This window comes from Palaemon carinicauda, chromosome 34, assembly GCF_036898095.1.
Source record: "Palaemon carinicauda isolate YSFRI2023 chromosome 34, ASM3689809v2, whole genome shotgun sequence".
Taxonomy (NCBI): domain Eukaryota; kingdom Metazoa; phylum Arthropoda; class Malacostraca; order Decapoda; family Palaemonidae; genus Palaemon; species Palaemon carinicauda.
The window spans coordinates 14500077-14523146 of record NC_090758.1 but is presented as its reverse complement, the minus strand read 5'-3'; the positions used below and the strand labels follow the sequence as shown (position 1 = coordinate 14523146).

Genomic DNA, 23070 nt, shown 5'->3' with positions numbered 1-23070 from the left:
ATGTCATCCAATCATCCATGTGTCTCTTAAGTCTCAGTTATGTTTCCAAGTCGTAAAGTGTGTTTTTATATCCTAGCTTACTGCTGTGTTGACATAGGCGAGTGACTTCGGTGGTTATACTTATGTACAGTGCCATATTTAGGTGTGTTCCGACCTGTATCAAAACTCGTTACAACACATCGTAGGGACGGATCTCTGTCGTAACCAGAGGACCTACTACTGTATATGGAACGTCTAATTCTGATGGTTTTTGATGTTAAACCTTAAGGGAAACTCCAAAAATAAAAAAAAGCACAAAAGGGTAATCTTAACAAAAACAAAAATCATTAGAACTCATCAGAGCAAAAACATAGCTGGGATGACATTTTCAACATGACTCACTAAGAAAAAACACTATTGAGAGATTCCAAAATAAAAAAGGTATCAATAAAAAAAAAACACATTATTTTTTTTTCTGGTGAAAATTTCATTGTGGGCTTCAAAATCGAGTCCACAAAATCTGTCGGACTTTGTAGGTACAATAAGGTTTGCATGCTTCTCTAAACAGGAGGCTGAAAGCACAGGCTTAAAAAGAAGACTATTATTTTTACCTTCCTCTTCTCCTGAAAAACAAAGTGTCCTCAAAACTAAGTCCACAATTGCTCACAGTTAAGTTTATGGGGGTTTTATTTGTAAATGAACCGACTCTCGGTTCGATGTCGAGAAACTATTCCTGGTTTGCATTTCCTGGAATTCTAAATGTTTTCAACTTTTCAAACATCAAATGAAAATGAAGATTAGAAATGCTGCCGTATCCTAGAAATATAAGCTTTAAAACAGATGGATATGGAAATGACAGTTCTCAGAATTTGTACTAAACACCAAAGATTACTTTTTCAAACCTAAAAAGTGAAGACAATAAAATTATGACTATTTTCCAATCCTTCCTCTCAACCCTTTTACCCCCAAGACTATTTGGAACTTTCCCACCCTTAACCCCTAGGCGTTTTCCATTTTCAAGCACGTTTCGCAATATTTTTTTTTAGATCGCGCTGACAGCCTTAATTTTTGTCATAAAGAGGTCAGGTTGGTCTCATTCTCTTGGAAAATACATGAAGTTTTTCATACAATCATCAAAAATAGGCCAAAAAGATGCAAATCGCGGCTTTTTGCAACAACGTACCGGTACGTCCATGGGGGTTAAAGGATGAGTTTTGAGAAACGTACCAGTACGTCCTTTGGGGCTAGAAGGGTTAATCAGTCCTCTGTTTCTGACCATAGCATTGATAGACAGCCAACCCTTCAATTCTCTCCTTACCACTGCCTTGTGCATATTGTCATTAAGCCTCAAGGACCACTTCCACCGTTGTTCTAATACTGTGTCGGCCGGAAGAATGCCTCTTGCGAAGAATCCTGTGTTATTTTATTCTTTTCTCACATTTTTAACAAATACTTCTCTCTGCCATTCAACTAAATATTTCATCTGCTTCAGTCTACATCCTTGCACAATGGCGGGCCCTAAATGTGGCAAGGTGTTAACATGAATAGTCTGATGTGCACCTATGGAATCGGCCCACAAGAACACCGCCATAATTAAATAGAACTGCATTTTCTCTTATTAGAACTGATGTTTTAAATCTGCTCTCTTTTCCATCACACGTTATGTCAAACAGGGTTTTTATTTTGGACTTCGTACGACTCTTTCTCCTTGTTTAATCAAATAACTCTACAAACTATTTCCTCAAATGAATTTTAGTTTCCTTACATAAGTTTTGTTAATGACATGCGTTTCTGGGTTTTAAGGAATACCTCAAAAATGTCTATTTTGGTATCACCTTTAGAGCTTAACAACACTACTGAATAGTATTAGGACCAAAGTCATTTAATGGGGTTTTAAAACAACACCGCATTTAAAGATTTAAATGTCACGTCACGAGGTTCTTGGATACGTAAACAATACACCACAAGGTACCGTAGACAGCTGTCATGCTGCTGCTTCTGCTAATTACTGCTCACACACTGCTGACATAGACACAGGGGTTTGGGACATATCTTCAAAAAAAAAAAAACCTCACTTCAAAATTAGTTGCTCTTAGAAAAACGTACAAAAGACAAACTCGTCCCCCTCCACCGGACACACGACGGAAACAAAAAACGACAGTAAAAGAAGTAACGAAAAAGGGTTAAAAGTACACAGCAGCCTCCCGTGTAGATTAGGACATTCAGTTGCTAGGCAAAAAAATAAACAAAAACTCTTATCAAAAATCTAATGTCGTCCAAAGCTAAATCATTATCATCATGTCATGCACACATTATATTATTACTTCACTTTTCTTGTGTACCTCAGAGGAAGCTTAGAGAGAAAGTTCAAAAGTTCGCCCAGCACCTGCAACGCCCACAAGGGGCCTCCACACGCGAATATCTCCCTCACTGATCGGAGGACGCAAGAAGGGGCAAAGATTAGAAGGCAAATCTCGGAGAGCGACCAAGAGACATTACTTAGTTATTCATTTTATAATGATTCAATTCCTTTCCCTAGATTAAGTAACAAATTGGATTGAATAAAAAAGGTAAATCAAAACTAAACTATAGATCTTGATGGCATCAAGAAACTAAAACAGCCATTAAAAGTGGCATTGGTATTCATTTTCCTGCTGTTAAAATTAACCCCAAAATAAATTTCCTTTAATTCAATCAACTCTTCAAACTTCACAAGAATAATAACGGCAAAAGGACCTACTTGGATGCAGTAAAGATACAGGTAGAATTGGTGGTGATGGCATTGATTGGCGATGCATGTGCTCTCAATTCGCCAATCAGCTGGCAGCTTTCCGCCGACCACATTTTGATGACTCCTCCGCGACATCCTGCAACACAGTAGGTATAGGGGTGAGGGGATAGGCGGACAATGGTCTCGGCATTTGTATACAGTGGATCACCATTATGAGTATTGTATCGTAAGTTCAAAATAAGGGTTAGATATCTTCAAAACTTATTCCAAATTGACTTCTTTGTTATTTTAATCCATACAAAGTAACTCCATCTGTGTGTCCTGTCTGTGAAAGGTATTCAACAATGATTGTTACAATGATACATTTTTGAAGATATGTTTTTTTTTTTTACTATAAAATCTGATTACTGTACTGTACAAGTTTCTTTTTATTTCCTCCAATCTAGATATACCTACGTTTAAAAGTACTAAATATGTCCTAGTGCTTAACTTTCTAACCTCAATTCCAGCCAACAGACTACAAAAAAGAACAGAGAAAAGACAACAGATGACTTGAGAATACATAGAAATAAAAAAACAAATTGAGTAACTACATAGAAGTTGTGAATAGACGGGAAATTATTCAGCATCTGGAAAATAGACGGAGGAGATAGTCACGGCGATAGATATGAGAGGGGGGAAAGCACTTGGTTAGACCAAAAGTAGATATAGAACACCACCATGAAGACCTGATAGCAGGGAATCAAGCAGAATGGAAGAAGGGGATAGGAATAAAGAACCACAACTTTGGAGTTCTTCTGGGGAAAAAAGCATAGGCTTTCAATAGAGTGGGGAAAGAACTCTATTTTACTGTCACTCTAATCCACAGCAAAGGGAGGATATGATAATAGGTGGATAGGTAACAGCTGAAATAGCTGTAATGTAGTTGCAGTAAAGTATCTGAAAGTGAAATTAATAAAGTGTGATCAATCAAATCCCATGGTGGGTGTGTACAAAGTACAGAAGTTTCTCGACTTGGTTAATAGGTTTCTGGAAGCTGTTTGTAAGACAAATTTGGTTAGCTTTCGGCCTAGGGTAGGCCTAACCTGAATCCCATCCCTATGATTTCTAGCTATAAAAGTCAACAAATAGTCGGGTTTCATACGAAATAGATATCAGGTAATTACAAATGTTCTTTTGCTTATTGTATTAAATGATTTAATATTGTTTTATTATTGTATTTCTATATCTTATCTTTATTATTTTCAGTTAGATGTCTTTGTATATCTGAGTGTTTGTAAGTGTAGAAGGTGTAGAATACTTCTCTTTTCATCCCCTCCACTCGGTACTCTTTCAAATTACCTGAAAGTACAATCTGACCTCCTGGCGTGAAACACAACGCACAAACCCAGTCTTTGTGGGCGTTGTTCAACGACTGTACGTGTTCGCCTCTCGCCAGGTCCCACTTCTTGATGCACATGTCGCGAGATCCCGAGAAGAGTGTGTCGCCGTACAGCGCCAGAGACTGGATGCCGTCGTAATGGGGAGGGTCGAGGTTTAGCCTGGGGTTGATCAAACCGGAGTTGCTGGAGGAGACATCAAATACCTGGAAAAATTGTAAAAACTCTTTTAAGAATAGTTTTTTTTAGTTTATGTTGGTTGAAGGAAAAAGAGTTGCAGTGTAACAAATGCCTAATTTACAATATTGTTTTTCATTTCTGGGTTTTTCCTGATTTGATTTTGTTAATTTTTCTAAGCTAACTATTTCACTTACAGGTAGTTGTTATTTAAATCCAAAAATATTTAAACTTCACATAAAGTTTCACTTAGGAATAATAATTTGTACAGCTCCTTCATTGTTGTTGATCTGAGAAATGTGAGGAACTGATGCACAGAAAAGAAAATAATGTTTGAATTTTACAAGCATCTCATATGTATATATTATTATTATTATTATTATTATTATTACAAGCTAAGCTATAACCCTAATTGGAAAAGCAAGATGCTATAAGCCCAATGGCTCCAACAGGGATAAATACCCCAGTGATGAAAGAAAACAATGAAATAAAAAACAACAAGAGAAGTAATAAACAATCAAAATAAAATATTTCAAGAACAGTAACAACATTAAATTAGATCTTTCATATATAAACTATAAAAAATTAAAATCACCAAGAGGAAGAGAAATAAGATACCATCACTACATTATAATTAATGTTAAATTCAACAGGATCTTTATTAAAGTCTTACTCTCTCAGGGTTCATCTGTTTTGAGTGGGAAAGCTAGTTAATAGTAAGAGGCAGAAGTGACGCACTTAAGAATTAAAGGGGTACCACAGGAGCTAGAGAACTATCAGATAAGATCCAAGAAAGTAGACTGAGGTGGTATGGTCATGTCATGAGAAGAGATGAACAGTATATTGGGAGGAGCGTGATGGAAATGGAGGTACAGGGAACGAGATGGAGAGGGAGACCAAAGCGAAGGTGGATGGACTGTATCAAGGATGACCTTCGATCAAAGGGATTGACCAGTGATGAAGAGTGGGACAGAGGTAGATGGAGAACGCTGGCCTGAAACATCGACCCCACATAAAGGTGGGAAAAGATGCAGACAAAGAAGAAGAAGAAGATCGAAAGCCATCTTACATGGCTTCAGTGAAGCCCGCTTTGAACGGTACTTTCCCTACAGAGAACTACATGATCTGGGAGAAATAATGCATATCAGTCATTAAATCTTGGGAGAATGCATGAATTTCCTTATTCTAAATGCCAGAGGATTTAAACATTTATTGGGTTTGTTTAGGTTAGAAAGCTAATCTTATTTTATACGTTTTCTCTTAGGTTAAGTTAAGAGGGTTTGTTTAAGCTAGACTGTTTCTCTATTACCCATTTGAAAAAAGAACAAGAGATGAATAACCGATTGAAAAGGACACCATTTGTAAGCATTCCAAGATCTCAAAAAGAATATATTCCTTAATAAATAAACATAAAAAATTACTAAATTCCAATCTCAGTCTCAAGACAACACAACCCTAATTTAGACAGATAGGCCGTAATAAGCACAAAGGAAATTGCAGTACTAATTAAATGTCTCATCATGAAAACTTTCCCTCCCATCAGTTCTCTACGATACGTCGCCATATCTTGAAGCCAAACTTTCCCGTACCTTAATGTAATGATCTTTAGAACCAGTGGCGACGACGTCTTGCCCTGGTATCGTAGAGTCAACAGCAAGGCACATAACAGCTGCTTGGTGGCCACCGGCAAGCTTCCCTACAGCAGTGTGCCTACGTGGAATGAAAAAACAGATGTAAGAAATGTAGGTCCAGTAAAGCTAGGAGACAAAAGACAACCACGATCACTGCCACTGGAATACCGATAATTCTAATTTAAGATTGACTTGGTGTGAATCATGCAATTAACTTTTAAAAATTAAATGGCAGAACTATAGTCCATTTCTTTTAGCGATGCATATTTGCACCGACTCGCGGCGGTGCCCTTTTAGCTCGGAAAAGTTTCCTGATCGCTGATTGGTTAGAATTATCTTGTCCAACCAATCAGTGATCCGGAAACTTTTCCAAGCTAAAAGGGCACCGCTGCGAGTCGCTAAAAGAAATGGACTATACATATCACTATTATTATTATTATTATTATTATTATTATTATTATTACTTGCTAAGCTACAACCCTAGTTGGAAAAGCAGGATGTAATATTGTAACACTGTATTTCATAACTACCAGCAATTTTCTTTTTGAAATTAACATAACTCATCACAATAATAAATAATGCAAAAAAATAAGGCCTTGAAAACAGAAAATCTAGATATGACAGTCTCGATCAGATCAAACATTTCAGAGATTTTTTTCAACCGTTAACTTTATTTCGAAATGGTGCGAATAAACTTACTTTCTCAAGTCCCATATTCTAACAATATTTCCAGCAGCTGAATACAAGATATTGGTGGATGTAGATATAGCTATATCTGTAATTAAGGTTTCTCCTGGAGGCATCTGCAACGTTCTCGACTGGGTGTTGATTTGCGTGAGGCCGCTAGAAGCCAGGCCCGATGAAGTAAGCATCTTGTTACACTTGGCGGGGTTTTCACGGATATCCCAGACCTGTGTGTAAACACAGATGACATTTTAGATAATTCCAGACAATAAAAGCTTAAATTTTAGGTTCTACAGTGAATTGTATGGCAAAATTAAAACATATGCAATTATTGTTCACCTGTAGGTGAAAATGTTATTTTCATTAGTAAAATAAATTTTTGAATATACTTACCCGATGATCATGTAGCTGTCAACTCCGTTGCCCGACAGAAATCTACGGTCGGGATACGCCAGCGATCGCTTATACAGGTGGGGGTGTACTCACCAGCGCCATCTGTGGTCAGGTACTCTAGTACTTCTTGTCAACAAGACCTCAATTTTCTCCTCGGTCCACTGGTTCTCTATGGGGAGGAAGGGCGGGTCATTTAAATCATGATCATCGGGTAAGTATATTCAAAAATTTATTTTACTAATGAAAATAACATTTTTCAATATTAATCTTACCCGATGATCATGTAGCTGATTCACACCCAGGGTGGTGGGTGGAGACCAGTATACATGTTAACAAAGAAGCTAAGTATCCCGTATTTCATTTTTATTAGTTATTCAAAATAACAATAAAAAATAAATAAGTACCTGGTAAGGAAGTCGACTTGAACCATTACTCTGCCTTTAATAAGTACGTCTTCCTTACTGAGCGTAGCGGTCCTCTTAGGATGCTGAACGACTCTTAGGTGGCTGAAGTATAAAGGGCTGCAACCCATACTAAAGGACCTCATCACAACCTCTAACCTAGGCGCTTCTCAAGAAAGAATTGACCACCCGCCAAATCAACCAGGATGCGGAAGGCTTCTTAGCCGACCGTACAACCCAAAAACAACAATAAAAGCAATCAAGAGAAAGGTTAAAAAGGTTATGGGATTATGGGAATGTAGTGGCTGAGCCCTCACCTACTACTGCACTCGCTGCTATGAATGGTCCCAGGGTATAGCAGTTCTCGTAAAGAGACTGGACATCTTTGAGATAGAATGATGCGAACACTGACTTGCTTCTCCAATAGGTTGCATCCATAACACTCTGCAGAGAACGGTTCTGTTTGAAGGCCACTGAAGTAGCCACAGCTCTCACTTCATGTGTCCTTACCTTCAGTAAAGCAAGGTCTTCTTCCTTCATATGAGAATGAGCTTCTCTAATCAGAAGCCTGATGTAGTAAGAAACTGCGTTCTTAGACATTGGTAGCGAAGGCTTCTTAACAGCACACCATAAGGCTTCTGATTGTCCTCGTAAAGGTTTTGACCTTTTCAGATAGTACCTAAGAGCTCTGACTGGGCAAAGTACTCTCTCCAGCTCGTTACCCACCAAGTTGGATAGGCTAGGGATCTCGAACGAATTAGGCCAAGGACGTGAAGGAAGCTCGTTTTTAGCCAAAAAACCGAGCTGCAAGGAACATGTAGCCGTTTCCGATGTGAAACCTATGTTCCTGCTGAAGGCGTGGATCTCACTTACTCTCTTAGCTGTTGCTAGGCATACTAGGAAAAGAGTTTTTAATGTGAGGTCCTTGAAAGAGGCTGATTGTAGCGGTTCAAATCTAGATGACATCAGGAACCTTAGGACCACGTCTAGATTCCAGCCTGGAGTGGACAACCGACGTTCCTTAGAGGTCTCAAAAGACCTAAGGATGTCCTGCAGATCTTTGTTGGAGGAAAGATCCAAGCCTCTGTGGCGGAAAACCGCTGCCAATATATACTTCTATAACCCTTGATCGTAGGAGCTGATAGGGATCTAACGTTCCTTAGATGTAACAGGGAGTCAGCAATCTGGGTTACAGTGGTACTGGTTGAGGAAACTGCATTGGCCTTGCACCAGGTTCTGAAGACTTCCCATTTAGATTGATAGACTTGAGAGTGGATGTCCTCCTAGCTCTAGCAATCGCTCTGGCTGCCTCCTTCGAAAAGCCTCTAGCTCTTGAGAGTCTTTCGATAGTCTGAAGGCAGTCAGACGAAGAGCGTGGAGGCTTGGGTGTACCTTCTTTACGTGAGGTTGACGCAGAAGGTCCACTCTTAGAGGAAGAGTCCTGGGAACGTCGACCAGCCATTGCAGTACCTCTGTGAACCATTCTCTCGCGGGCCAGAGGGGAGCAACCAACGTCAGCCGTGTCCCTTTGTGAGAGGCGAATTTCTGAAGTACCCTGTTGACAATCTTGAACGGCGGGAATGCATACAGGTCGAGATGGGACCAATCCAGCAGAAAAGCATCCACGTGAACTGCTGCCGGGTCTGGAATCGGAGAACAATACAATGGGAGCCTCTTGGTCATCGAGGTAGCGAACAGATCTATGGTTGGCTGACCCCACAGGGACCAAAGTCTGCTGCAAACATTCTTGTGAAGGGTCCACTCTGTGGGGATGACCTGACCCTTCCGGCTGAGGCGATCTGCCATGACATTCATATCGCCCTGAATGAACCTCGTTACCAGCGTGAGCCTTCGATCTTTTGACCAAATGAGGAGGTCCCTTGCGATCTCAAACAACTTCCTCGAATGAGTCCCCCCCTGCTTGGAGATGTAAGCCAAGGCTGTGGTGTTGTCGGAGTTCACCTCCACCACCTTGTTTAGCTGGAGGGACTTGAAGTTCATTAAGGCCAGATGAACCGCCAACAACTCCTTGCAATTGATGTGGAGTGTTCTTTGTTCCTGATTCCATGTTCCCGAGCATTCCTGTCCATCCAATGTCGCACCCCAGCCCGAGTCTGATGCGTCCGAGAAGAGATGGTGGTCGGGGGTCTGAACAGCTAACGAAAGACCTTCCTTGAGAAGAATGCTGTTCTTCCACCACGTTAGAGTAGACCTCATCTCTTCGGAAACAGGAATTGAGACCGTCTCTAGCGTCATGTCCTTGATCCAGTGAGCAGCCAGATGATACTGAAGGGGGCGGAGGTGGAGTCTCCCTAACTCGATGAACAGGGACAGCGATGAAAGTGTCCCTGTTAGACTCATCCACTGCCTTACTGAGCATCGGCTCCTTCTCAGCATGCTCAGGATGCACTCTAGGGCTTGGTTGATCCTTGGGGCCGACGGAAAAGCCCGAAAAGCTCGACTCTGAATCTCCATACCCAGGTAAACAATGGTCTGGGATGGGACGAGCTGGGACTTCTCTAAATTGACCAGGAGGCCCAGTTCCTTGGTCAGATCCATAGTCCATCTGAGATTCTCCAGACAGCGACGACTTGTGGGAGCTCTTAAAAGCCAGTCGTCTAAATAGAGGGAGGCTCTGATGTCTGCCAAGTGAAGGAATTTCGCAATATTCCTCATCAGTCGCGTAAACACAAGAGGTGCCGTGCTTAGGCCAAAACACAGGGCTTGGAACTGGTACACAACCTTTCCATAGACGAATCTCAGGAAAGGTTGGGAGTCTGGATGGATGGGGACGTGAAAGTATGCGTCTTTCAGGTCTAACGAGACCATCCAGTCCTCCTGCCTGACCGCTGCTAGGACCGACTTCGTCGTCTCCATAGTGAACGTCTGCTTGGTGACATAAGCATTGAGCGCACTGACGTCCAGCACCGGTCTCCAACCTCCTGTCTTCTTGGCTACCAGGAAGAGACGGTTGTAAAAGCCCGGGGATTGATGGTCCCGGACTATGACCACTGCCTCCTTGTGTAGCAAGAGCGACACCTCTTGTTGCAACGCTAGCCTCTTGTCCTTCTCCTTGTAGTTGGGAGAGAGGTTGATGGGAGATGTAGCTAGAGGGGGATTGCGGCAGAACGGAATTCTGTATCCCTCCCTCAGCCACTTCACAGACTGAGCGTCTGCACCTCTGCTCTCCCTAGCTTGCCAGAAGGTCTTGAGTCTGGCTCCTACAGCTGTCTGGAGAGGAGGGAAGTCAAAACTTGCCTCTTGTGGACTTGGAACCCTTCTTGGACTTGCCACGGTGACTGTCTGCACGGGTACCTCCTCTGCTGGAGGTTCTGCCACGAAAGGGTGGGATGAACCTGGAAGCAGGAGTATCAACTGCTAGAGGGCGGTAAGGTTTAGTCACGGAAGGTAAGGTCTTAGCCTTACGTGCAGAAGAAGCCATGAGGTCATGCGTATCCTTCTGGAGAAGAGAGGCAGTCATCCCCTTAATTAATTCCTCCGGAAACAGACACTTGGACAGAGGAGCAAAAAGTAACTCTGACCTCTGGCAAGGGGTGATACCAGCAGATAAGAAGGAGCAAAGATGTTCCCTTTTCTTGAGGACCCCTGATACATAAGAAGCCGCAAGCTCGCCAGACCCATCCCGTATTGCCTTGTCCATGCTGGACATGATCAGCATGGCTGAGTCCTTGTCAGAAGGGGCAGTCTTCCTGCTTAAGGCTCCCAAACACCAATCGAGGAAGTTGAATATCTCGAAGGCACGAAAGACTCCCCTTAACAAGTGATCAAGATCTGTAGGGGACCAGCAGATCTTCGAACGTCTCATAGCCAACCTGCGGGGAGAGTCAACCAGACTTGAGAAGTCGGCCTGGGCAGAGGCAGGAACCCCCAAGCCAGGTTCCTCTCCCGTGGCATACCAGACGCCCGACTTAGAAGCCAGCTTGGGAGGAGGAAACACAAAAGAGGTCCTTCCCAGTTGCTTCTTGGACTGCAACCAATCCCCCGTAACCCTCAAAGCTCTCCTTGAAGATCTGGCAAGAACAAGCTTGGTGAAGGCAGGCGCAGTAGACTGCATGCCCAGAGCAAACTCGGAGGGAGGAGAACGAGGGGTTGCAGACACAAAGTGTTCAGGGTACAACTCTCTGAACAAAGCAAGGACTTTGCGGAAGTCTAAGGAGGGTGGCGAAGACTTGTGTCCTTCAACATCAGAATGAGGATCATCAAGATGAGCAGCTTCATCCTCAGAAGCCTCCTCACCCGACAGTTGAGTTGTAAGAGGCAAAGGCAGAGCAGCAAGCTGAACGGCTGAATCCTGCAGAACGGGTGCATGCGTACCTGCGGATCCATCATCATGCCTCTGCTGGACAGACTGTGAGCTGGCAACAACAAAAGCAGAGGGCCGGTGTGAGGGAGGGTCTGCGGTGGGCTGAGGAGCATGCGGTGTGGTATGCAGAGCATGCTGTGAGGCATGCGGCTCATGCTGCATGGGATGCGGCTCATGCTGCATGGTATGCGGCTCATGCTGCATGGCATGCGGCTCATGCTGCATGGGATGAGGCTCATGCTGCATGGTATGAGGCTCATGTTGCATGGAATGCGGCTCATGCTGTAAGGTCTGCAGAGCATGCTGCATGGGCTGAGGACTGCGCAACTGTGGAGGAGCTCTCACAGGAGGAGGGATGTTAACCTTCTCTGCCTGATAATCCTGCATAAAAGCCGCAAGCTGAGACTGCATAGTCTGCAGCATGGACCACTTAGGGTCTACTGTGGTTGGAGCAGAGGCCTGTTGAGGGACCACTCTACCTCTCTTGGGAGGTGTGCAGTCATCCGATGACTGCGGCGAGTCCGAACTGACCCAGTGGCTACACCTGGGCCATTGGACTAGCTCTGAAGGGACTTTACGCTTAAGCGGTCGTGAGACCTTAGTCCACCGTTTCCTCCTGGAAACCTCTTCCACAGACGAGGAATGTAAGGGCTCATTCGTCTGGGAGTGGAAGGGACGATCCTTAGCAGATACGTCCGCAACCACTGAGGATACATCTGTGCGCCGATCAAGGCCTGCCGAACCCTTTGGTCCTTCGACATTGCTTCTCCCCTGGGCTTGGGAGCTTGCAAGAGGTCCCGGACTGGGCGGACAACTGGCACGCACAGATGTATCCTCATGCGCAACACTGACACTGACACTATGCACAGCACTTGCACTAACACTTCCCACTGCACTCTTCGCTTTCAGCTCTCTGACATCTGCCAAGAGCTGATTGCGGTCACTAACCAACGACTCCACCTTATCACCGAGAGCCTGAATGGCACGCAACATATCAGCCATTGCAGGCTGAGCACTCGTAGCAGGTTCGGGGGTCACCACCACAGGGGAAGGAAAAGGTTGAGGGGCATGGGGAGAGGAAATATCCAAAGAGCGAGAAGAACTCCTCCTATCTCTCTCCTTCTCTAACCTACGAGTATATCTGAGGAATTCATTAAAATCGAATTCCGAAAGCCCAGCACATTCCCCACATCGATCTTCCAATTGACAGGATTTTCCCCTACAATTGGAACATACGGTGTGAGGATCAACAGAGGCCTTCGGAAGACGCCTATTACAAGTCCTAACACTACATCGCCTGTATTTAGGAACTTGGGAATGGTCAGACATCTTGAATTTTAGAAGTAGTCAAAGGGGGAATTCCAAAGTAAGCAAAGATCGTTAACCAATGAATCAAATTAATACCAAAAGCTTGCTAAGCTAAGGCTAAAGCTTCCTGTACAGCGAAGGCTAAAATTTCAGAGCAAATACTTCACCAAATCGTGAACGAAAGACTTCAAAATCAACAGCGTATCCATGTAGGTCTTGCCGGTGGCACGACAGAGGAAAAATTGAGGTCTTGTTGACAAGAAGTACTGGAGTACCTGACCACAGATGGCGCTGGTGAGTACACCCCCACCTGTATAAGCGATCGCTGGCGTATCCCGACCGTAGATTTCTGTCGGGCAACGGAGTTGACAGCTACATGATCATCGGGTAAGATTAATATTGAAAAACAGATGACATTTCAGACAATTCCAGACAATTCAAGCTTCAATTTTAGGTTCTACAATGAGTTTTATGGCAAAATTCAAACATGCAATTATTGTTTTCTGTACAAAGATGCAATCATACCACTGACAGTCATATCAACTTGGAAAAAATTCTGTACCTTGATAAACGAGGAGGACACTGAAAAACAGAGTCGCTGCGACTCACAGTACCTAACGCAATTTACGTTGTTGGGGTGACCTCCGAGCGATTGAATTTCCTGGCCCCTAACCAAGTCCCACATCTTAACAGTACGATCTGGAAATAAGAAAAAGATACAATACACGAAAGAGGCATTACTTTGGATTCTAATAGATTTTGAACTCAGGATTTTGGATTTTGTAATCAACCTTGTTTTCATTGAACATCTTTGAATAGAATTCAAATCAATAAAATATGACCTTTGATTAAATATTAATGATTGGTAGCTATGTTTAAAAGTTTATGATTTGGTAAAACAAAACAATAATATGCTAATATAATACAAACCACCAGGATCTTAGTACTTTTCAATCTATCTACAGTAGATACATCAATTGCAAGTCTCACTCCAAGGGGTTGGAAGTTTTACAGTTGAAAGTACTGTAGCGACAATTAAATTTTCACTGGGGACGACTTATTTCCTTGTTTCAATTGTTTAATCCCATGTTTTTATTTGTTATTTCTTTTACAGTTTACTTTTTATTACTCAATTTCTTTCCACCCACTAGATTTCTTTCCCTAGTAAGAGCAGGACGCTTAGCATTCGGTCTCTATAAATGGGGCTACAGTCGGACTAGTAAAAATACTACTGAACTAGATTCTTATAAGCTCACAAAGATCTCACTCATCATTACAGGTTTAAAGACCGCTCATGAATGGCAGGGGCAAGGGACGGTGACATAGCTCTATCGAGCAGGACAATGCCCTACAGACTGACCATATACTCATATGATCAGTGTCCAAGCCCTCTCCACTCAAGCTAGGACCAAGGAGGGCCAAGCAATGGCTGCTGATGACCCAGCAGATAGACCTATAAGGCTCCCTCAAACCCCCCATCCTTAGCTCACAAGGATGGTGAAGTTGCAGCGACCAATGAAACTAACGAGTTTGAGTGGAACTCGAACCCCAGTCTGGCGTTCATCAGTCAGGGACGTTACCAAGTTGGCAATCACACCATTATTTATGTTTCAAAGATTTTTTCATCGCGAAATGAGGTCTATGTCGCTGAATTATTACCTTTGGATGCAGAGAAGAGTGAGTCGTCAGTAGCATACACAGATAAAACAGCTTTGGAATGGCCTTGAGCTACATGCGTACAGGCTAACACAGACCTCTGGCTGACCTGAAATTAAGGATTGCTTAGAGAACAGTTACAGAATTACAAATTATTTTTAAAAATCTGGTTTACAGTAAAAGGACAAAGACTTGGAAAAAGGTGATAAAAGAAGATTTATTCCTGACGTGAATTTCGAGCAAAGTGAGGGTAGAAAAGTATGAATAGAACTCTAAAGAGAAGAGCTAATGTAAGAATGTATATGACATTCTTTACGTGCAGTAAAACAAGACTGTTTCTCTTTCAGATTTAAACTTTTATAAACTTTAATGTAACCACAAATGATCTATATTATAACTGCATACATGATCTTAATGAAGATTTCTGCTTTTAATTTATGATAAACTTACCAAATGACAAACTTCTAAGAAGAAAAGCTATAACAATACCTACCCTGCCAGCATGTGGATTAATCACCCCAGTGTCGGGTCTCGCTTCCCGCGTCGAAGACGTGGCCGACGTCAGCCTCGAGAAGACGTTCTCCTCCCGAGAGGTCGATCGACGGTAAGTGGTAGGAGATGTAGGAGGGGTCATTTCTGGGTTATTATCTCTGTTTACAGTAAATAGAATTTTTGTCAGTCTACCACTTCTCTCCTCACCCATAGAGATTTTTTATTTTGTGCGGCAACTCGAAAAAAACAGTGCAAAAGATAATCATTTTGATATTTGTGGATTTACTGACCACGTAAGACAAATTTTAAAAAGGTTCCCAATTGAGGATTAACAGCAAAATTTGTAAAGTAACTTGCAAACATTAAAAAAAAAATTAGAAAAAAATGGTCTTCATGACGCTAATTGAAAACTCTCCGTTAGTTACTCACACTGAGCTTTGCCTTGAATAATTTAGATTAGACGTGCTAAGAGAAGTGAGGGACCTTCTACCCAGGCGGGGAGAAGTGGAATCTTGGCGTTCGTATGACTTGCGACTAAGAATAGGTGATGATTTGTCAGCTCGATTGGTCATCAGATTTCTGTAAGCCAAGCCAGCCCCAAGCCAAGGCCTTAGGTTAGTGTGAGTGCTCCACTAATCAACCAATGGTTAGTGCCAGGTTACTGGGATATCTACAAATACTTTTGAGAGGTTTTGGACTGTGTAAAGCTCTACTTGATCCAATCAGAAGAGGAGATCTAGCGTTTTGACAACTTGACGACGGTGGCAGAGCAATGCTGGCTTGACCACGATATCATAATGTTGCAAGTGTTGAAAATGGAATCGCTACAAGAGATATGCAACTCAGAATAAAATTTAACAGACTTACAGAGGAGACGAGACAGAAAAAATGTACTGACTGTGGATATGCAAAGTACGTACGTACATAGGGCAACGACAGAAAAAATGGCTGTATTTGTTTGCAAGACAACGCTCTCCACATACTGCCAAATTATGCAAAGCTATTGTTTTCCTGTTAATTTTTCATAATCTAAAACAATTCGTCACAGGGGAAACAAGTCAAAATTATAAAAAACTAAAGAATTATAAAAAAGTAGCCTGGTTTCCTCATTAACGACCTTGAACTGACATCGTCAACATAGTCAACCAAATTGAAGTTTGTGATGCCAGCGTACATTTAATATACAGTATATTCAACTTAAATACTAAATTAAAAATGGAGTAATTATTTATAAATGTCACTAATTGTGAATTGTATTTTTTATGGACACTTTTGAGTAATTACTCCATTTTTGATTTAATATATATTTTGAATATATATGAAATGTACGCTGACATCACGAACTTCTGTCTGGTTGACGATGTCAGTTCCAGTCGTTTAGTGAGGAAACCAGTCTATTTTTCTTTTAGTTCTATGGTTTTTTTTATAATTTTAACTTGTTTCCCATGTGGCGAATTATTTTAAATTATGAAAAAGTAATTGAGAAAAACAATAGCTTTGCATAAATTGTCAATATATAGAGAGCGTGGTCTTGCAAACAAATACCAAAATGGCTAAACACAATACAGTACTCAAAACATTGATAGATAAAGTGGATATTAAAAGATTGACCAAAGATTTATATATAAAAATGCTTTCACAGTCACAAAACTAAACTAAATCTAATAATAAGCATAAAATCATATGCAATGATGTGAAACTATTCAACCAAAATAAAATATGAATATGTTATGTATTAATCTGCATATATAATGGAGTTATATGATATTGGGCAAATATAAAGGTGACAGACAGACACATGACACAAGTTTTACACTTAGTATTTTCTTGCATAGCTTCTGTTATGCAAATTTCAATCAAAGAGAAGAGTTTCTTGGACCACGTCCTTTTTTATCGAATGAATAACCTCTGCTGTGTATCGTGTGTATGTCAGCATGTCTATTTCTTCTTTGGCCAATGAATCTTATGTAACAATCTGGTAACCCCTTGTACTAGCTATTACCCATCTTGGATGTGTGCGATTGTCAATACTGTACTTTACTGCAAGAAACTAGTCATTTTCATGTAAAATATAGCCTTTTTTTTATTATTCTAAAGATTGTTTAAAATAGGAATTAATATCCAGAACAAGAAATGAAAAATATTCCCAGTCGAAACAAGCTTTTTATAAGGAATAGAAGGAGATACGGGCCAGACTTAAACCTCGTATCTAAATTTAAAAATCTGTGCACTACTACGAACAGTTTAAGCGTCGAAAAGTTTGCACCAGAAGCAATGCTATTAACTGCTAATCAAAATGAAGTTTTACTCTGCACGTCACCTTTATAATTGCTTTAGGGTACTTACACGTAGTCTTATAAATGGTTTCTGTTTAAAGACCTTAAGAAAAAAAGCTACTGTCCCATATTACTGACCGAAAGATCCTGAAATAAGCAGAGTCTATCTATAACTATGGTCACTTGAGCCTAGATATTCTAGAGGTCCATTAAAATCCAAAATTTTGAAATTATCCAAACTAATGAAATGTCTTATAATGGGTGCACTAAGTAAATGCTAATATGCATGGCTGGCTAGATATGTATATGGTATATGAACGTCTAAAAAAAAAGATGAGGACCTTAGTTGATAACTTTCAAGTTAAAAATGTAATTATGAAAACATGAGTCATTGTGTTTATCTAAGATTAGTGACAAAAATACAGACTTGCCATTGTGAAATTGGATCTCAAGAAAAAAAACGTGATGTACAGTACTGTATTTGAAAACTTGACAAAATTGAGGCTATATTTATTTAGTAAAACAACTGTCTCTAGTAATATCTAATGTGCTAAATATCTCATTTACAGTAGTACAGGTTTTAAAAATGTAAATGCAATACTGTAATCACACAAAAATATTAGCCGATACATTTTAAATAAAATGGTGGAGATGTAAGGATTACGTAAACATTAAGGGTAAAAGCCAAATTGACAAAAGTTACCAAATACCTCAACCTGTTGGCTACATTACCACCTAGTTTTAGTTCTTCTCATTAGTTACCCTAATGACTAAAGTAAATCCACGAACACAAACCAAGACAATACCATACATTAATATATAAGCCAATGGATTAATAAAAGGAAAAAAATACATAGACGAAAAAGAAAGCTGACAGACAACCTAAGATCTTACTTGAGAGGATTCGGAGCAGACGTCACTCGCGGCACGGCTCTGTGAGACCCCGACGGCGGGGGCATGAGAAGGCCGTCCTCGCCTAGCGTTCCCTCCAGGCTGGCGGTCATTCTGTCTCCTGCGTGGCTCCTGCTCATTCTATCCGAGGCGGCGCGTTCGGCGGCGAGACGTTCCAGCGCGACGATGGGCATCGCTCCGACGATGGTCCCCACAGGCGTGGTGTTGGCACTGGCCTCGGTGCCGCTGGCATTCCCGTTCTTCTCAGATCCGTTGTTGAAGAGCATGTCCTCCGTGGTGGCAGTTTTTCTCCGCGCCTTGTCCCTCCTTTTTAGGGAATCGGATGAGAAGACTAGCGAAGTGGCAGATGACTCCATCAGGCTGTGAGGGGAAGGGGAAGGGGGAGAGAGGAAGGGAGGGGGGAGAAGGAAGGAACGAGGGGTTGGAACATGCAAGCAGAAGGAAGTAGCAAACGAGAAAAGGGGGAAAACACAGTGGCCGTGAAATGAACCATAAATTAAATGAACAAAATCGTTATCAAGCAAGAGAGGGAGCAACACGCCAAAGGAAGATTTTTTTTTGAAAAGGACAGAGCAGCGTGCGTGTCGTTTCCGCAACGACGGCGGACCAAAATAAAAATGAAGGGGGGAGGTGCCAAGATATGAGAAGAAAAAAGGGTGGGCAAGCAGATTTTACCAAAGCATTAAGTGCAAGGTCATGATTACCATGCGTTCAATATAATAAAATGTCGGCAATACAAAATGGGCCACAGGGTGTGTTCGTAGATCACAAACGGGGATTCGGAAGGGAAACATATGGGACATTTGGGTTTTGAGACAGACAGACAGAGATGGGGAAAAGGGAGAGACAGAAAATGTCTTGATCACTAAACATGCTGATGCCACTAACTCTAAAAAGTTTTTTTCTTTCTCTTTCCAAGCTAGATTAGGCTGCAATAAACATGGTATAGGTGAGGGACCTAAGGAAGCTATTAGAAATCCCCTAAAAGAGACCTTTATCTAGTAAGACATCACAAAACTTTTGATTTTTTTTTTTCCAGAGTAACCCCTCATTCCGAAACCAACGCCTGAACTTCAAGGGGGGGAAGGGGCATGCTTTGTATCCGTGCTTCCTCTTCTTCTCTTTCTTATCTCTGCGCCCCAGCGCGGGCACTCACATTCCGAGCAAGCTGGACCGTACTTCCCACAGGTGGTGTTTTACAATAAAAACCCCTTATCTGACTGTACAACACAACACCCTGTTTCTGCAGTATCAGGAAACTAAAGATACCAGTGATGCAATGAGTCTGTCAACCAGTACATCTACCATATGCACTATAGCGAGTAAGATGAGTAGCAAGCAAGTATCAGTCTCTAGAAGCCTTTCGGGTGATAGAGGGTGGTGGTGGCTGCTAAGCAATGAAAAAATAAAAAAGTGTCCAAAAGAAAAAAACGAACAAATGAAAACAAAATAAAAATATACAGGGTGGAGAGAGGTTCCGTGGGAGTGGTGGAGGGGATGGGTGTATGGGGTCATACTCTGTCCTTCTACTTCCAAAAAATTGTTTTTATCAACACCTGATGACACAAGAGTCTGTCTCTTCACAGGGAGAGAGAGACGTCTGCCTTTGGAATCGGTTCCGAGTGTTATCGAGATGGAAATTAATGCAACGGCTTTGAGACACCGCAATCAAGTGTCTTGTGTAACTCGATATATGAATTATTTATGGGTTCAAATATCTACTGTATTCGCAATTCAAAAAATGAATGTTGGCATAGTCCATCTGTTTAATTGTTTCTATAATTTCATTTAGAATATAAAAAACTGAAAATACAACTTGGATAAATTATGTTGTATTGTAACAGACTCTTTGAAATGCAACAATGAATTTTGAAGAACATACAGTAGTGTACAACACTAATATCATATAAGGATGTTTTTAAAAACCTACCAAGACAGTGAAAATAATTACAGAAACGTGAAATATGAGGAAAGAAATATAAAATGAGAAGCAATAGCAAATATAATATGGAAATTATCCTGGCCCCTCTGGCAGCATTGTTAATAAATCAGAAAAAGGTCAACTTGTCTGATGTTACGGAAAGCAAATAAGTAATTGAGATGATAGCTAAGTCATGGTAAATCAAAGAAGCTCTCAGAAACCTTCTACTGTAAGTAATATTAGCACACTAAAGATGGAAACCTCTAAAATGCTAAAATATACTAAACATTTTATGCACATGGCTATATCTGACATATGAATAGGATTTAAAAAGTGCTTTGCAATTGATATACTTTTAAAAAAACACCCTTGGTTTAAATTTAGATAATTTCAAAATGCCATTTGATCCATTGAAACCAACGAACATTGTGATTATCCATTCGGTCTAGCTATGAGGAGAACAGTAATAGCTCAAGAGTACAGTAATCTTAATTACATTACAGTATTGTGCTGCAACGAAAGGGATAGCATTTAAAAGCAGCTGTTAAATCTAAAAATGGAACTTTCCCAATACTGTAATTTTACTTATAGCACTCAAAACACCAATTTGATCCATACAATTTGTCGAGCCAAGCCAGATAACTAACAAGTATCTTGCTCATAATTCTCATAAAATTGTTCAATACAGTAATTAGATTTTGCGTTTGTACTTCCGCCAAGTTATCCAAATTGTTTTGCAGTGGAATTTGAATGTCTTTGAGTTCTACATAGATTAATTTCTTGCATTCTTGCTTTGCTCGTTATACTCGGGTTACTTAATCATGAAATATTTTCTGAATTATGAACAAAAGATTTTCCTTTATAATGTTACTGCTGCCGTTGAACACACACAGAGATGGCAATGAAGCGACAGAGGGTCGCATCAACACTTATGATCTCTACTGTACAGGAGGTAGAACACTGAAAATCCAGTACATGCCTAGAATATATCAAGATTTGCAATTTCCATCAACATTACAGTAATTCTAATTTGATTATTTATTGAATGGTCTGTACCTAAGTCACAACTGATATGTAACACTGGAAGTATGTTTATAAACAAAATGCCCAATTCAATTGAGGAAAAAACCATGAAAGTAACAATGATACTGATGAAGACATAACACTGTATGAAAAGCAAGAGCTTCAATGTAGCAGTTACAATCCGAATTGTCGTTCATCCACTCACGCATGCGCAGTTGTACTATTTGTCGTAATCTACAACACGCAACGTTTACTGCCGACGCCGTGTTGCATCTCGCGGAAAGAGAAGAGTCTGAGCAAAAAAGATATTCCTCAGACTTTACCAGTTATTTTGTTTGATAAAAACCGATGCATATTTCTAAAGGCTTTGATAGAGTTAACCTAAAATATTTGTTTTGCGTCGTTAATCTTCATTAGTACTTACTCTCTATAATTTGGAAGAATTCCTCAGTTAGAAGTACTTTTTAAGACAAGTATGCCACTGAAGGTAGATAATTTACATGATTTATGAACTATTCAACATTCTTCCTAAGTTTATGAAAATGAAAACTTCATAATGTAAATGAATTTATATGCAAAATAACTCTAATGTTTGGTGTACATTCTGCCTTAAGTAGAATGTCATCTGATTTACCATTACTGTACATAAGAAACTTAGCTGAACTAAGGAGAAAAAAGACTTCAGAGAACCAGTTATGGTAAGTAGAGTAGCTCAGACTTCTCCTACTAAAGTCGTTCCTTTAGCCGCTTCCTTCCGCGAGATGCAACGGCCGTGTCACGGCATTAAAGCCAGACGCTTTTGTGAAATCTCTACACACTCGTCCTGTTCTCAAAATGCCAAATGCTAACACGAGGGTTTATACAAGTTATGTCTAAGCCAGCCTGAAGGCAACAATTGAAAGCATAAACTTCAAATAAATTTGGAAATACACCACGATGCTTCGAGACATATCGGATAAAGAAATAACTTAGAAATAAAGCTCGCCTGCAAGCAGGTGCAGTCACTCGACAGCTTGATTCAAGGGATTTTGCAATCGCTTCCAAACGTTTCCAGTCAAAATGATGGAAGCCCTAATGTTTTCTGCCTTATAAATCTATAAGAGGTCATAGGTATTTTTGTTTAGAATAGCCACCAATTCTTAACCGTCAATTCTTATACAGTACTGTACTTGGCAATTAACCTTCGAGATGAGAATAACGTATTTTTTAAATTCTGATAACAGTATTAACAGCAGATTAGGAAAAATACCGACTTGGTACAATTTCACGGAAGACTTGTTTGATAATTACGTAGAAAACTTATCACTACTTCTCCCAGAACATGCATACACACATTTAAATCTACTTATATATTACTTAAAAATTATAAGGTAACAATACAGCAATACAAAAGGAAGTCATTATATGGTACATAACATGACACCCAAGTACGAAAGTGTCTAGTTACTTGTAGGCTCTTCCTGATCAGAATAACATCTTTCTTCTATAGGAAACATGTAAGTTTATGAACGGGCTTTTTAACTAATGAAGACGGCTCAATCATCTACTCCTGAAACTTTACTGCTAAGTACTGTATAATGTAGTACGTGGTAAAGTACATACAGTACGTTTCAATAACCTCTTGTGGATTCACTGGCCAGGTACTTTGATTCTTCCTGATAGGAGAGCCATGTTGTATGAAAATTGTAGCTCACAGAATGAAGGAGAATGTAAAACTCCCATGTCTGCATGATCTGGTTTCTCGAGGTCGAGAATTGATGGACAATGAATAATAATATGCTGC

General features: G+C 40.7%; 1 protein-coding gene across 6 annotated transcripts in view; it reads right to left on the bottom strand.

Annotated features, from left to right (window-relative positions):
• The window catches only part of Klp31E (kinesin-like protein 31E), a 114920-nt gene that overhangs the window by 5034 nt on the left and 86816 nt on the right, over nt 1-23070 (bottom strand). For 2 of the 6 annotated variants that reach the window (XM_068358092.1, XM_068358094.1), the window contains 10 exons: nt 18326-18703; nt 15585-15734; nt 15157-15313; nt 14667-14772; nt 13570-13706; nt 6597-6808; nt 5856-5976; nt 4052-4295; nt 2720-2846; nt 2322-2409 (listed from right to left, as the gene is read on the bottom strand). In XM_068358092.1, the coding sequence (XP_068214193.1) occupies nt 2334-2409; nt 2720-2846; nt 4052-4295; nt 5856-5976; nt 6597-6808; nt 13570-13706; nt 14667-14772; nt 15157-15313; nt 15585-15734; nt 18326-18703 (1708 nt within the window). In that variant the 3' untranslated portion in view covers nt 2322-2333. The remainder of the gene's footprint in view (nt 1-2321; nt 2410-2719; nt 2847-4051; nt 4296-5855; nt 5977-6596; nt 6809-13569; nt 13707-14666; nt 14773-15156; nt 15314-15584; nt 15735-18325; nt 18704-23070) is intronic. The other 4 variants (XM_068358093.1, XM_068358095.1, XM_068358097.1 and 1 more) reach the window with 3 other exon arrangements.